Source organism: Cydia splendana, chromosome 18 (genome assembly GCF_910591565.1).
Source record: "Cydia splendana chromosome 18, ilCydSple1.2, whole genome shotgun sequence".
Classification (NCBI taxonomy): domain Eukaryota; kingdom Metazoa; phylum Arthropoda; class Insecta; order Lepidoptera; family Tortricidae; genus Cydia; species Cydia splendana.
In genome coordinates this window covers 6,495,017-6,511,510 of record NC_085977.1, presented here as the reverse complement: position 1 = coordinate 6,511,510, position 16,494 = coordinate 6,495,017, and the positions used below count along the sequence as shown (strand labels likewise).

At 39.2% G+C, this 16,494-nt stretch overlaps 3 protein-coding genes across 5 annotated transcripts in view; 2 read left to right on the top strand and 1 right to left on the bottom strand.

The window, feature by feature from the left end:
* Window positions 1-443: 443 nt before the first annotated feature.
* LOC134799461 (CLIP domain-containing serine protease HP8-like) lies at window positions 444-5,744 on the top strand. Its single transcript, XM_063771863.1, has 7 exons — window positions 444-626; window positions 865-1,022; window positions 1,466-2,099; window positions 2,265-2,352; window positions 3,154-3,335; window positions 4,994-5,098; window positions 5,309-5,744. Exons 1-7 carry the CDS (start codon window positions 563-565, stop codon window positions 5,623-5,625), a joined length of 1,548 nt encoding a protein of 515 aa, XP_063627933.1. The 5' UTR covers window positions 444-562; the 3' UTR covers window positions 5,626-5,744.
* Window positions 5,745-6,246: 502 nt separating this feature from the next.
* On the bottom strand, window positions 6,247-12,597 carry LOC134799456 (protein FAM161B). Of its 3 annotated transcripts, none has more exons than XM_063771854.1 (7): window positions 12,003-12,597; window positions 10,728-11,565; window positions 9,623-9,787; window positions 8,787-9,014; window positions 8,066-8,345; window positions 7,606-7,886; window positions 6,247-7,037 (listed from the first exon to the last, which is right to left on the bottom strand). In XM_063771854.1, exons 1-7 carry the CDS (start codon window positions 12,064-12,066, stop codon window positions 6,674-6,676), a joined length of 2,220 nt encoding a protein of 739 aa, XP_063627924.1. In that variant the 5' UTR covers window positions 12,067-12,597; the 3' UTR covers window positions 6,247-6,673. The 3 variants fall into 3 exon arrangements, with proteins under 3 accessions (XP_063627924.1, XP_063627926.1, XP_063627925.1); XM_063771856.1 differs by having other exon boundaries at window positions 6,248-7,037; window positions 11,998-12,120; XM_063771855.1 differs by lacking the exon at window positions 12,003-12,597 and having other exon boundaries at window positions 6,249-7,037; window positions 10,728-11,663.
* A 920-nt stretch (window positions 12,598-13,517) lies between these two features.
* The window catches only part of LOC134799438 (ubiquinone biosynthesis monooxygenase COQ6, mitochondrial), a 28,965-nt gene continuing 25,988 nt past the window's right edge, over window positions 13,518-16,494 (top strand). Inside the window, exons 1-3 of the mRNA XM_063771837.1 lie at window positions 13,518-13,840; window positions 15,072-15,262; window positions 15,553-15,801. Of these exons, the coding sequence (XP_063627907.1) occupies window positions 13,654-13,840; window positions 15,072-15,262; window positions 15,553-15,801 (627 nt within the window). The 5' untranslated portion in view covers window positions 13,518-13,653. The remainder of the gene's footprint in view (window positions 13,841-15,071; window positions 15,263-15,552; window positions 15,802-16,494) is intronic.

Here is a 16,494-nt window from a genome sequence, read left to right as displayed (position 1 = left end):
ACGATTGCCCTAGCTAGACGTTACTTACCTCCACGCGCGTCTCAGACCGAGGTAGTGGAGCTCTACAACATCATATGTACTTACTAGAACAATATATTTTTCAAAAAATTTCAAAGTAACTTGAACTTCACTGGTTGAGTTAGTCTTAATTACTTAGCTACATCTTTACTTGTATGTTACAATTTTAAGTAGGTAATCATAATAATAATAATCACTTCTCATATAATGTATTTAGGGAAAATATCATCCTTAATTTCATTTGTTTTCAATGTAAGTAATAACTAATTTTGACTAAATAAGTTGAGTTCTAGGTAAGTACGTGAGCTACGTCACGGATGTCATCCAAAATACTCAAATTTTTAATGATAGTATTGGGAAAACCCTGAAGCTCGGTTTAGGGATCCGCGGTGGTCCAGCCGTGGCGCCGTGACTAAGCGACGGCCACAAGCTCTAACTCTGATAAATACAGTCAAACGAGTCCGACGTACCGCCAGTGAGCAGTGCAGTGTCCGAGGTTTGGCGAGCCGACCGCCCGCGTCAGACCACTTCAATAACAAACAATATGTTTATATCGTTTATAACCCGAACTTGCTTACTTCTTGCCGTCCTCGAATCAGCGACGACACGTAAGTACTTAAAATATCTAGTTATTTCACTAGTTCAAAGTCAATAGTTATAGTCACGTACATTATTTCTTGTGACTGGTTTGGATTTTCCTTATTTTTTTGTTATTTACATAGATTCGTGTCCGTCAGACGTATGACATTAGCAGATACCTACAAGCTAAAGTGGACATATTATAATGCGCGGCATGAGAATATTTACGAGATTTCGTGTAGATTTAACCGATAATCTTGTTTCCAGAGAACGTTCAAGGATCCAAAACATGCAAGATAAGTGACGATATAGAAGGAGAGTGTATTTTGCTACAAAAATGTCCTCGAGCATTGGATTTGCTGAAGTTAAATGATATTAAATCTTTAAGGAATCTCACTTGTGGATATGATAAGCTGGATGCAAAGGTAAATATGATAATTGACTCGTGTGAATGAAGGTACTGAGTATTTTTTTCGCCAAAGGATTTTATACCGTAAAGTGGAAAAGCTAAGATGGAGTTTAGCTCGACAACAAATATGACATAATATACCTACAGGTATAATTATTTAAAATTCACACAATAATAGGGAGAATAATGTAAACATATATCTTCATTATGCATTCTAAAAACCTACTTATGGTTATTTTTAGCAACAACAGCATTAGTGCATTAAGCCATTAGGTGTCATCAATTGTCATTTTCTAATGGACTTTTACATTGGCTCGGTATTATAGGAAGCAGTGTTGTTTTATTAACTATATATTGATATTATAAACAATGTAACAATGTATAATGAACCACATCCAAAATTAACGTTTGGTTTTCGAGCAGAATCATTCAGTCTGATCACAATTTTTTTATCAACAGGTATGCTGCGTCACGAACAAAACCGACGGAATATCTATCACCTTCAATACGACTAAAGACACCGCCACTAGTAGACCTGAAGGCGGTATATCTAATACTCTTAAAGTGCCTCCAGATCCGGTAGCTACCTTCCCTCCTACCACTCCTCCAACCGAGGCACATACAACTAAAGTAGTTTACTCGACTACATTCTTTCCAACAACAACACATAAACAGAAGAAAACAAATGCGCCCCATCATAACAATGAATTTGATGTGCCAACACTACCCCCATCTTCAGCTTTCACTTTCCGTCCACCAGTGATGCCCACGCGACCACCGCCCGTTCCGCAGCCACAAGAACCACCTTCCATGCTTGAAACAGCTAGTGAAACCATCCTAACATTTGACAATCCGCTAGGAATCGATACAAACATCCCATCCAGATTTCCAGCTGAAGAACCAGACCAAAGCTGGCTACCAGAAGTTTCTGATGCTGTAACAGAGCAAATGGATCGTTTCCCTGTATTGCAGCGTCCCGTCATACTACCAAGTCGGAATGAGTGTGGACTTGAAACATCTGACAGAATTTTCGGTGGGCAAGTAACAGGACTTGACGAGCTGCCATGGCTGGCTCGCATCAAATATCAATCGAGTAAGTTGTTTCGTATTTTATTATCAATCAACATAAATATGAATATCTCTTACCTTCGTGGTGCAACAACCCTCGAACATTATGTCAAATATTATGTTCTTCCCAGTGAGAAACGTTCTTGTTTAGCAGAATTAATTAAACGTGTCTTTATATTGTATTTTACAGAGTCGAAAGAGATCTACGCGTGCCATGCGTCCCTGATTACTAACCGTTTCTTAATCACTGCTGCGCACTGTGTAGTCAACCAGCAAATGTGAGTTTCCACTTCTACATAATGTCCAGAACCTAGCATTTAATTTTTTTATAACTATTTAAGTATTTAATATTTATCGTCTAATTTGATGTAGGTACTTAAACACAAAACAGATGGACCATCTACCTCATTAGGCATTAGCTCTTCGTTATTTTTACGGACAGAAAATTATTTTGCTTTTACAAACGCAACCCAACCAAAGGTATTTACGAACACTTTTTGCAACTCTAATAGTTTTATAATTCAATTTAATCAAATAATGAATCAAATGTGTTATGAATTATGAAGGAAAGAACACCAAAATTCATATGTAAAATTCATTACGTTGATTCGTATCGTGCAATTCGTGCACTTTCCAAGCCATTGTGCATTTCGTTTTGTTACTATGTTATGTACCTATGTTCAAAATTATTGAATAAACGTCTTTTATTATTATTTCTATCTCTCATAAACTCACGTATCACTATACATCCCGGTCATTTGATAAGCGTGCGTGGGGATATAGATCCAACACGTAGAGGTCGTAGAGGCCCTTTGGAGAAGTTTGCTGTTATGTATAATACACCTGCTAGAACCCTTATTGTATTATTATTATGTTGACCTATTCTGTTGAAATGACTAACCTCGGCTCGAAATCAGCATAGTCTAACTTACTACTCTTCTACAAAACATACGCGGAATTACTTGGTTGAGCGTCGGTTGACAATCTCGACCATTATTTGTACCTAATAGTTCGATGTAGGCGTTTTCCACTAAACCAAAGATTTTAGAAATTTCTTCATACGTGTACCTTTTCTTCAGAATAGACGTTCGTCTGGGTGACTGGGACGCTGAGACAGAAATTGACTGCATTCAGGATGACTGCAACGATCCTCCTGTGGATGTTAAAATCGATGCAACCTTCGTACACCCTTCATATAATAGACGAACACTAGTTGGCGACATAGCTTTATTGCGGCTAGCACATCCGGTTAATTTTACAGGTAATACAATTTATTTTGAGCGAGAAATCTGTTGTGCCTTTCGCGTATCTGAGTGCCTACCGCGAACCACGTTCGACGTGTTGCCTCTCTGTCGCACTTGTAAATTCGTACGTAAGTGTGACAGGGAGCCAACACGTCGAACGTGGTCTAGCCAAGATGACAATCGTGCATCGACAAACGCCAAACGAAAAGAAAAATAATCGGCCAAGAGCATGTCGGGCCATGCTCAGTGTAGGGTTTCGTAGTTTCCATTCTGTCAAAATAGGCCAAACGGGGGCTATTAGTAAGTATCATGTATGTAGGTAAGTACATTAAAAACATAAGGTGAGGTAAAGATACTCTTTACAGCGCTTTTTGTACATCTTTTTACAAAGAAAAGAATGTTTTTGCAATACCTCAAAAACGACTGGACCGATCATGTTCGATATAGTTTTCATTGAAAGTATTTATTAAGCTTTTGTTTCACGATTTATTTCATATTTTTTGGACCCATAGTTCAAAAGTTAGAGGGGGGGACACACATTTTTTTCTTTCGGGGCGATTATTTCCGTAAATATTAACTAGGTATATCGAAAAATCGTTTTTGGAGACCCTTAGGGCGATTGTGCACTACAATGAATTTTACTGTGCGGCAGTCCGAGTTTTCATGGCCCGATATGGTATGAAAAAAACGGATGATTGGCTTGTGCACTTGTCCGTCTTTTTACTCACAAGTGTGGCGCAGTGGCATGAGAAAAACGGATGATTGGCTGGTGCAGTTGTCCGTCTTTTTACTCGCAGGTGCGGCGCAGTGGCATGAAACACACACCCCCCCTAGCCCGCCCCCGCCCGGCCAAGTCATGAATAATACTAATTCCAGACGCAGTGCACAAGCATAAACACGTTTTTCATAGCTGTCATCTCGGACCGGAAAAAAACTGTCCGGAATGGGGAAAAGTAAAATGTCGGACGGTAAAATTACGTCTAGTGCACAAGCTACTATATACATTTAATGGCGTGCCATATCGGACCGTAAAAACTCGGACTGCCGGACAGTAAAATTCATTGTAGTGCACAAACGCCCTTATTCGTTTTGAAAGACCTATATCCAACGGTACCCCACACTTTTGGGACTAAACAAAAAAAAAACATTTTGTATGGGAGGTACCCAAAAAAATATGCACGCAATATATAAATTAAGTATCCATGCCGGATCGATCACGGAGCAAAGCCTCGGACAGACAGACATGGCGAAACTATAAGGGTTTCTAGGTGACTACGAAACCCTAAAAAGGTATGGCATGACCGATGCTATACGAAGTCACATTACTATTTTCATTATTTTTTCGACTGGCGTTTCCTATCCAATATTTGTCATCTTGGCTAAGCCACCTAGGCATTTTAAGAAAAAAAGTGTATGATATAACATATAAGGTCGGACCAAGAAAAGTCTACAGCGGATTTTGAAATTGAAATTGAAACTCTTTATTTCAGGTCTGTCGACCCATATTCTGTTAGTATACAGGGTGCTTAAAATATGTTAGTAGAGTACATAAATTTGATAGCCCACGCAGTGCAAAATAATGTTATTTTAAACGTCAACTTGCACTGCGTGAGCTAATCCGCTGCAGACTTTTCTTGGTCCGACTCTACCTACCTAACGGGGTTTTTTTTTTCAGAGTTTATCCGGCCAGTCTGCTTGCCGAATACAGAGTACATAGCACGAATAGATTACGATCCCGATAATGAATATTTAACTGGTGGCTGGGGTAAAACAGAGTTTGGTAAGTCTGAAAGTATTAATCAGTAGGGTACCTACCTAGTCCTCTTAATTTTTTGCATTAGAGCCCTCGATTTGATTTTAGTAGAAGCTCTTTTAAAGCTTGTAGCAGTTCTTCATCCTGCGATAAATTTGTCCTGATGGTTAGACTGCTATAACATCATAAACATATCCTAATGTAAAATAAGTAATCACCAAGTTATTTCTGTTTCAGAAACGAGGTCCGTAGTTAAAAGAAAAATCAAACTAACGGCTGTACCAATGCCAACCTGCAGGGCCGCCATGCGACAGATCTCTGACCAGCTAGCCGCCAGCGCCATCTGCGCTGGTGGGAGAAAGGGTGAGGATAGCTGCTCCGGTGACTCTGGCAGCTCCCTCGTCCGGCTTGCTAGTGAGAACCGCCGTTTTAACTGGTTCCTCTTTGGGGTAACCAGTTTCGGATCGAGTAGATGCGGCTCTGAAGGAATACCGGGCATCTATTCGCGAGTAACATATTATATGGATTGGATTCTGAGCATTCTTGCATTGTAACAGAGATGTATAGATTAATACATATTTAATACGTAAAGGATGAACGGAAAGTTAGTGAAAACGCATAAGTGCGTATGTAAACCACGTAAGTACAGTCAGCAGCAGAAGTTGCTAAGCGGGCCAGGTGTTGAATAGTTATTTGTACAACAAGAGATCAAAGTTTGATATTTCTTCGAGTGCTTATTTTGAGTCCCGTGCAAGCGAAAGATTCTATAATAGATTCACGAGCGTAGCGAGTGAATCTAATTTAGAATCTTGAGCGTAGTAAGGGATTCAAAAGCGCACGAGATGTAAATAACTTTGATCTCGTGTAGTACACAAAATTTTTCACCCTAAGCGGTGAGAACATACCTAGAGGGACAGAGATAATAGAACCCAAGTATCGAACTTGTATTAGACCCCGCATGTTGAAATGACATTTGACTATAAAGGTCACTTGAATGTCATTTTGTCTCACTCAGTGAGCAAAATCGCATTTTGCTCACTGAATGAGTCAACTCAGTGAGCAAAATGCGATTTTGCTCACTGAGTGAGACAAAATGACTCAGTGAGCAAAATCGCATTTTGCTCACTGTTTTTAAGATGCAAAGTACCCTTGTTCGAGCTGCTGAGGTGAAAAATTATTTTTACGCGACTTTATTGTTAAGAGAATAAGAGCGTGACAAGGTAATTTTGAACACCCCGCTTAGCAACTTCTGCTGCTGACTGTACGCATGTATGGATGTAGATGTAAGTAATTTTGCCATACAACCACTATCTTGGAGTAAGTTCAATGCCGATGTAAAAACGTACCCTTTGTCGTGTGCGGTTGTCGGAATGCACGAAGGTAAGACGTCTTTGATTCCAGTCCATTCAAAGAGTTAAAGGAATACTCGTACTTGTGAGATCATTGTGAAATTTAGTACAGTACACTTGCTGAATTAATCGTTCAGATTTTAACACTCAATGAGATATGATATGAAATAAAATAATTTAAAGATTATTACATCTTTATTTTCAAAAAACGTTTGACCACCACAAGAAGCTCCACCGTAGCTACATAAAACATTCACTTACCATCAAGACTGGCATCATCCGAATTAGAGTAAGATTTTTCATCCTTTTCTATTCTATTTAAATATTCCATGATGTTGCCGTTATAGTCATTCAGGGAATCTTTACGCGATACGCTAGGAGTATTAAAATGGTATGTTTTACATTTCCTTGAGCTCCTTTTCTTGGTTTTTCTCGGGGAGAGTTGTATGTAGTCGACAGTTGCGGAGTGGGAGCGAGGTGCGTAATATCTCTCAAAGAGCAGAGGTTGTTGTTGGACTCTTCCATACATAAGTTCCATTTCGTGGAGGAATTCCTCTCGCCTCATTCGCTCCTCGTCGCGTCGGGTTTGAAGACGCATGGCGATATCTTCTTCAGCACTGAAATAACACATATTATCTACATTTGTATCGTTTAATTATTATACTCTCCCGGCCGGTTTCGACCACGGCGACTGTTTCAGCTCCGTTGTTGTATGCGTTCGTGTGCTCGCATATGGCTCGCGTAGCCGATTTTATTTGCGAAGACCCGTGCGCATGACGGGCAGGAAAGCACACCATTGACGTAATTATACCTAATAGCCGCTGGCGGGCGGGCCTTCAGCTCATCCCGTCTGATATCGAGTTCCACAAGTCGACGGGATTCAAAGTCATTCGTTTGCTTAAAGACGAAAGATCTCCATACAGGGCGGTCGGCTGCCTGCTTCTCCCACAGAAGCGGGTCAATGTTACAGGTATATTAACAAAAATTGTATCGCAATATAAATAGCATGCAATCTTTTTGGACCGGTTCTATAATCTCTCCCCTGCTCTGCTATCTGATCAACGCATCTCGAACTAACCTGGCTTATCCTCAACAGAGCAGACAGACTTCGACCACGATGGCACGCAATGCATGTATGTATATCGGGACTTTTTTGGTTTGAGACATATTCTGATGAAAACTTACTTATTTTTAACAAGAGTCCACGCAGGATTAGATCTCAGCAAGCGATCTCTGTGACGCATCTCTCGTATTCTCCGCTGCTCTGCCATTCTACTGGCCGCATCCATCTCAAACCGTCGGCGGACCGCCTCGGCCCTCAGCAGAGCCGCCAGGTTCGATCGGCCCGAGGCTGCAGCTCGGAGCTCCAGGGCGGAGAACCCTCGCATAACTCCGACGTCGCCGCTGGTAACGACGCTTTCGGTGCTTTTGCTTTCTTGGGACATTTTCTTTGCTACGTCTTGCATCTGAAAAGACAAGAAAGGGAATCATACTTATATGTGCCAAATTTCAAGTAAAGTACCTACTTGTAGATGGTTTAAGTAAAAACCTTTGCGTTGGTTTAAAATGTGACATTTCCCATAGGGTGGTAGCAACATGCCACTTTATGCTTGAACACCAATAATAACTTTTCTCCTATATTAACCTTCTTGGCCGCCCTGTTAGCCGTATTGAACCTAAACGGCTTCGGACTAGTCGTAATAAAGTCTTCCTTCGCCGTTTTCTCGTATCTGTTCCTTTTCTCCGGACTCCTACTCCTCAGTCTGTCAGAAGAACTGACAGACGGGATGCCAGGAGACGGATCGATGGGCAGATCGCTGTGGGCTGCTGGCGTGGATAGCCGGCTGCGATCTCGCATGGCCATGGAGCCGGGGAGGTTGGCGCTTCGGAGCATTTCTTCTGATCTTATTCGCCGGTTCATTGACCTGTACAATTTATAAACATGAGAATCATAAACCTAAAATAAATATCATATACGAAGGAAAAAACGACCAAGGCGTCCAGTGCCCAAGGAATCGAACCAGCGGCCTCTGCTTACGCGACAGATACCGCTGGGCCACCCAGCCACGGTGATATGGGTATTTCCAAGTACCTACCTATATATATGCAATTTCTTGAGGGCATATGGCGCCCTCTTGCCATCGCTAAGGTAGAACAGTATGAATCCTAAAGGTGACATTAAGAGAACCCTTACAATGCTAACGATACGACTACAGTATTTACTTCAATTGTGTCAACATTTTTATTAGCTTTTGAAACGTGATTCAGAGTTCTGTATGTGAATTATTGGTGTATTATATAGGATACCTACCTTCAAATATCAGATATAGAAAGGATCTATTGTTCCCATATTCATTGAAACTCACCTAAAAAACTCATCCTCCTTCATTTTATCATAAAAATAGTTTGAAAACAAATTCTTAGGCACCGGCCTCGCGCGGAATCTTTTCTTTCTCTTTGGCTTCGGGAGGGCATGGATCGCTCGTTCACAGGCTCTCCCTGCTTCTAATCCACCTTCTTCCTTTTTTGTAAAACTAAAAGGCTTCATTTTGGCGCGGAGCTCTGCTTCGCTGTTGATTTTCGTTATTGCTCTCCTAGAATGGGTACATGTAGATTTAGACTCGTTTATGCAAACATTTAAAATCATTAACTCATAATGAATACGGTCAGGCCACTAAAAGTACCAATGAGCAAAAAAAAAATTCAACTTAAAAATCCACAAATAGATTCCGAAGCTTGCCATCTAAGCATTTAATATAGTGAACTGTAGTCTACAACTACATACATAATATAACTACTTGGCCATTCTATTTTTGCAAATTAAATAAAAATACCTAGGCTTTTTCGTGTTCATAGTGCAGGCCTGGAAATGAACCTGTAAACATAACGTAAATAAAAAATTGTGCATTGCGAAAAACATAGCTGTTCTACTTTTTCTAGTGACTAGATTAAATGTAACAGAAACAAAGCAATTAATTTGTAATATTGGTAATAAAGTAAAATTGCTAACGAATGTAGGTATCCTTAAGTGATAACACGTAACTATTGGGAGAGCTATCAAACCAAAGAGATTTAATTACACACAATAGCAATGGAACCTTTTCAAAAAATCTATACAAAGTCACCCGTTTCCTTTGCTCTTGTGTGTGTAATAATTATTATGCATCACGTTATGGCCCGTAGCGTTATGGAAATTGGGAACCTCATCGCTTGATCCTCAAGAATTTTGTCGTAGAGAGGTATCCGGGACTCTATGGGGACAGGTTTGGTCCGGAATTGCTGGCGGTCGCATTTCCTGTGAAGCATATCTTCGGAAAAAGACTTTTGCAGGCTACGGAGCTCGTTCACTGCCCTTACTTCTTCATCTCTACAAAGTGGGAAAAAAATCTTGCAGGTTTACCTACATTACACAAAGCACTGATATCTGAGTGGGTCAAACAGATCACTGTGTTATGTCTATCCTGTAGACATACACAAGAGTTAAGGGCTATAAAGGTTAATTTTCTTATTTAACCCTTATCCACGTGAAAAGGTCCTCCTTTTATTTAGAGAACTATGATAAAATCATTGCTTACATGCCCACAAGCTGTTAACTATTGCCCACAGGAGAGAAAAATGTACTGTTCGCGATAACACCCTAGTTTTCTCTCCTGTGGGCAATAGTTAACAGCTTGTGGGCATGTAAGTAATGATTTTATCATAGTTCTTTAAATAAAAGGACGACCTTTTCACGTGGATAAGGGTTAAATAAGAAAATTAACCTTTATAGCCCTTAACTCTTGTGTATGTCTACAGGAAAGACATAACACAGTGATCTGTTTGACCCGAGTAGTAACTTTAGTAAGGCCCCGACTTCTATCAATTACTCTTTGGCAAACGTACCTATAATAACTACATACCTACATTTGTGAAAAAAATCAAAGGTGTGTGTATAGTCCACATTCGACATTGAGCTTGCCTAGGTTGAGGACTATAGGTCAAAGCCTCTTGTGAGAGGAGGCATGTGTTCAGCTGTTGGACATATACAGTTACGCAGGGACCGTTACCGGTATAACGAAAAATTTAAATATCTCGTAGCATTCACAATATTTGTTGGATATTATAAAATAGTATTTAGGTAAGGATAATGATTGATCATATTAGCTAACTTAAATGCAAAAATATATATAAACAACCGCGATACCGAAATTGAATACCGGTTAATTTGTATGAAATATATACCGGTATTCGGTCCCAGCAGTTAAGTAATTACCTAATGAGCTAAAATGTCTGACTTAATAAGAAGTATCTATCTTATTTTATCTTACCTTTCCGTCATTTTAAACGGCTTCGGCACAGTTATACTCTTACGTGTCCTGTGGGGTGACCCAAATCGCTTAGCTCTCAACGGACTAGAAGGCATACTTTGAGTTTTAAACTCATCGTCGTCCATATTACCTTTCTTCAGCCTTGAATATTCCGCTCCGTCAAAAAACTTGTCAAACTTCTGGTCGACTTCATTCTTCCTTTCGATTTTATCATCGTTCCAGGATATGGAACATGCCGAATGGTTTCTTTTTGGTTTCGACGTCTTTTCTTTCATGGAACTACATTTAACCGGATTCATTTTAGGATCGTCATCTATTTTGACGTCGATATTTGTAACAGTCAGCTTTTTACTCGGTTGTTTCATAGAAGAAACAGTCGGGTTATTATTAGAACAATCAGAAACACTTCTTCTATTCATCCTTGCAGCTCCATTAAACTCTGAGGTTTTATCTTTTTTCTCTGCACTATATTTACGCCTCAGTGTACCACCATAATGAGATTTAACAGGCTTATCAGTTATTTTAGTCTCACTCGTGTAAACTTCCTCTTTTGCTTGCAAATTATCCCCATTGCAATCATCTATTAAATCCACAGCATATTCTAGCATAACTTTTTTCTTCTGTCTTAAAGATCTTAACGTGGAATAGAACTCTTCAGTCGGCAGATGATTTATTTCATTATAATCAGGAATGGAGCGGTAGAAATCTTTTATTTTCTCCGTATTGACATTTACAATGTTCACAGAACAAGTGGAAGAAGAATCAATAGAGTTCTGTGCGGTTACAAACTTGTCTTTTCTCTCATAGTCGGGTTTAGGCATTTTACTAACAGGATCCACTGGAAGTTTAAGGCAAGCATTTGCAAATACATTACACCTGTGGTTCATATCTATGTTACAGTAAAATTTACTACTAAAACAAAGTATCTAAGTTACACCGGTGAATACCACAACGGCTGGGGTCAAATTGTTGTAGCAATCGTTGCCATGGCTGTCCGCGCATGTAGGTACTTTGCGCATAACAATAGAAAATACCTAATGATCTTAATTGCGTCTAAATACATTATTCATAGAACCATTTACATAGAAAAAGATATTACCTATAATTATGCTTTTTGGGCATTGTTATTTCTTGAATGGATAGACATTTATTCTTATCACAACCTTAATTAGGTAACATTTTTTTATACTCGTATCCGTATTCCAATTTCTACCAGTATCACACACATTATTCACACACTTTAGGTGCCAAATTTACCTTTTTACCTTACCTTACATGTACTATTGGAGAAGCTGTCGAAATTGCATTCTAATCCATCTTTTATTGCGACTTCGAGCATGGACGTTTAAACGAAATCTCTTGGTTGAGCTTTTCTTTCACCGTTTTGCACTTTTCTTCGTCTAATTAGTTTACACTATATTCGGTATTTTAGCCTTTAACAATACATAAATTAAGATTCTGAAACTGGAATTTTATTTAAGTCTTTGCAGTTGTTCTAGTTAATCGGCTTGTTATTAGTTTCCATTGGAAACTGCCAAAACTCCATTTATAGCTAAATTACCTAATTGATTCCTAACAAATCACTTTTACGACTACAACAGACGAATTACTTACGGATATTTAAAAATGTATAGGTAAGTGAAAATTTATATTCTACCAATTCAAATATTGTGGCTGTGAAAAACTGGAGACATGTGAGGAACATGCATTTTATGATCTTCTGCAAGATGAAGGGACTTCCCCTGTTCAATATTAGAATTTTCTTCGAATAGTCCTAGCTGAAGCCACGGGCCTCCCAGGCACGCAATTTTTTTTGGCGCCATTAGGGGTTGTGCACAAATCACGCGAGGTGTTTTCGGCATCTTTTTTTTTGATATCTTTTTCAAATTTTCCACATTTTTCTACTAACGGAAATTGCTTTGCAAAAGCTTTTTTTTTTAAAGGTGCATATCCGGTATATTTGAACGAAAAAGTTTGTATTATCAGTGTTTTCATTAGTTAAGATCAAGATTCAAGAATGATAAAATATAGTTTGGCAAGCCATTTCCGTCAGTAGGAAAAGGTGGCAAATTATAAAAATAAGTAGGTGCCAAGGATTGTCCTCCTATAGAAAATTTTAGTCCCGTGCCTTTTTCTACTGACAAAGTGGGTTTGCCAGAGTATAGTACCTATGAAATGAAATCTCTATCCGCACAGACTCTAAATATGATGATTACGATACTGTTAAGGGTGCAGACGATACTAGACTTAGACACAGAAAAGTCTGCAGCGATTTTGATAGCCCACGCAGTGCAAGTGTTATTTATACGTCATAATTTCATAGAAGTTTGACGTTCAAAGTAACACTTGCACTGCGTGGGCTATCAAAATCGCTGCAGACTTTCTTGGTCTAACTCTACCTAATACACTTACTTTACTCTTTGCGATATAGTTATATGTGTGAGCGAGAAAGAGATATGCTTATCGAGTCAAGTCGCTGTCCGGCTCGGAGTAATTAACAATGGAGCCGCCATTAACAGGCGTTCCCCTCTGTCGAAAATAGGCGGCCAATGGTCAACAACTTGTCAACCATATGTATGGACTGACGTTTATCTGACATGACGTACCTATACATTTGATGTGCCCCTCCCCCGCAAAAAACGGCAGACTATTTTGTACCGACAATTTTAGACATGGCGTCTCCGTTGGTTATATCCTCTAAGCTGTCCGGTACGTCCGTCTGTTATCGCTTTTATTTTGAACATACATATGGCAACTTAAAAGCAATGTCAATGTCATATGCCATTGTCAACTGTCAAAAATTAAAAATAAATAATAACCTAAATTTATGAAAAAATATTGTTCCGCGTAATTCAGTTCGTAATTAAATAAATTTTACATACTGTATAACACTGATAAAGTGTACAGTCCAAAAAAACACATCAAAATGTTGCTTCCAAAGAACATTCACCGGAATTTTATACTGTCTATAAAAATGATCAAAAATTCGAGATTGATAGTTTGTAGCCGTAATTTAAGTACAGATTCGAATGCGCAACATAAAATCAAAGACAAATACGATGTAATCGTTGCCGGCGGTGGAATGGTTGGATGCACTATGGCTTGCGCTTTAGGTAAGTAGAACTTTTTCATGGATAAATAATATTACTTTTTTTTAAGAGCCTATATAGTTTTCCACTCTTGGGACCCCCCTAGACTTCCAATCTTCCTATATTATTATTATAGCCTTTTCTTCCATATCCATTTTAGTTTAGCTATGTATTTTTGAACTAATTGTTTATTTATTTATATGGATCCCTCTCTGGGTGAAGGCCTCCTCCAGTTTTTTCCATCTTTCTCTGTGTTCTCCTGTCTCCATCCAATGTTTTCCGGCTATTTGGGTAATGTCTTCGGACCAGCGTTTCTTCGGCCTGCCGGGGGGGCGTTTTCCGTGTGGTCCCTTCCATTTTGTGGTTTGTTTGGTCCATCTTTTGTCTGTCATGCGGGCTACATGGCCAGCCCAGTTCCACTTAAGCTTGAGAGCATGGGTAAGAGCGTCGGTTACCTTGGTTTTTTCTCTGATTCTTGTGTGTCTTATTTTGTATATTTTCCGCAGCCCCGTCATACTTCTCTCCATAGCTCTCTGCGTAGTTCTTATTTTCTCCTTCACTTTGTTGGTGTATACCCATGTTTGTGAACCATAGACTAGACATGGCAGGAGACAGGTGTCACTCATCACTTTTTTTAATGTCATGCTGTAGTCTCCCTATCCTATATTACTTATTTATAATTAATCATAGCTAGCATCATATTCAGTAAGGTCATGTGCAGTACAGTAAAACAAACAGTTTATTTTACTTGAGGCATGAGAAACTGTATGAGGATTCCCTACAAGTGTTATTCTTGTCCCGGTGTTTGTCTTACCCCATTTAACCTTATACTAAAAGTACTGATCAGTTCATACCCATATCATGGAAATACGTTAAAATTGAATAACTTTTCTAATGCTTCTTTCATTTCATTGCTAAGTTACCTCACGGCTGGCTACAGGCCTCCTCTCATGGCCAGGGGCGTATTTACCCTAGGGCCATGGCCCAGGGCGCCAACCACCTGGGGCGGCATATCCTGCCCCTGGTGGATTGCATTTTGTTTTTCTTCCTTGACTTCTGGGGCGGCGAAACTTATTGGCCCGGGGCGCCAAATTTCAAAACACGCCCCTGCTCATAGCATGAGAGTTTATTTGAGCTTTAGTGTCTTCATATCCACATTTTAATTTCTTTGCAGACGCATGAAGGGTCCTTAAATAACTTTAGCAATTCTAGCATTTAGCCAATCCCAGTTGCAGTAAAAATAATTTAATTTCAGGAAAGAACTCAATACTTTCTAATTTAAAAGTGCTGTTACTGGAGGGCAGTCCCAGTCCGAGGTTTAATCTAAACCCTGAATATAGCAATCGGGTAGTAGCATTGAGTCAGAACACAAAGACTTTGATGACCTCTCTTAAGGCCTGGAGACATGTGGAGGATATGCGTCTGCAGCCTGTAAGACATATGCAAGTGAGTCAGAAATTTATTATCATAAAGTTTATCTGAAACAAGTATTCTTAAAAACCCTAAAATGTTGTCTGATAACATTGTCTGCCTAGAGGGCTTTGTTTTGTCAAGTTTTTAAAGATATTAACTGTGGTTTGGGGCTTTTTCAACAAGTATGTTTAATTATGCAGTTAAGCTAATTGCCAGAGCAAATAATTATGTTAAAAAGAAAAGGTTAAGCAAATAAGAAAATTTTTTGGAAGTTCTAAATTCCTTCAAAATGCAGATTTAACAAAAATTTTCATTTGTTTCAGGTGTGGGATGCCTGCTCTGATGCCCTGATTACATTCAGTAGTTCCGAGATCTTAGATGACGATGTAGCATACATAGTAGAAAATGATGTGTTACAACATGCTGTAAACACTGAACTGGCTTCTCCTGATGTAAAGAATGTGGACATATTATATGGAGCCAAAATCTCCGGGTATGAGTTAGCGAAGAACAATAAAATGGATAGCTTGGTGACTATGGAGAATGGAGATTGTTATTCCTGCAAATTATTGGTAAGTTTTTCAAGTCATTTTTAATTACTTAGCTTACAGTACTTTGTTGGTACTGCCAGGGGCGTATTTACCCTAGGGCCATCCGGGCCATGGCCCGGGGCGCCATCCCCAGGGGGCGGCATATGCCGCCCCTGGCGGATTGCCTTTTGTTTTTCTTCCTTGACTTCTGGGGCGGCGAAACGCATTGGCCCGGGGCGCCAAATTTCAAAATACGCCCCTGGGTACTGCCCAGGACCGGCAGAGTCAGTGGAAGAAAAAGATTCGAGCCCTACACCCCAGCAGGGGTTAACAGGATGGAAAGAAGAAGAAGACAGTACTTTTTTCTCTAGCCGCCTAGATCTATAAAAAGGTGTCCAATTCCATTCAATTTTGCATCTTTAATTTGACAAATCAAAGTTGTGTTTGTCTTGGAAAGTTTTGATTTGTTGAGTTGGCTAGAAGATATTATTGTGTATTAATTAGATTAGAATATGCTCATCAGAATTCTAGTCAATTCAAAAATTATGGTGTTATCCACAAGGTCACTTTTTCAATGCACAATTGAAATACACAGACACTGTCTTTGTCATACTGTCACATAGACAATGGGCAACCATCATATACATACTAATTATATTTTTAATTAAAAAATAAAACTTCATACTATGCTTTAATAAAAGTAAAGTTTATTCAAATAAGATGTATGAAATATCA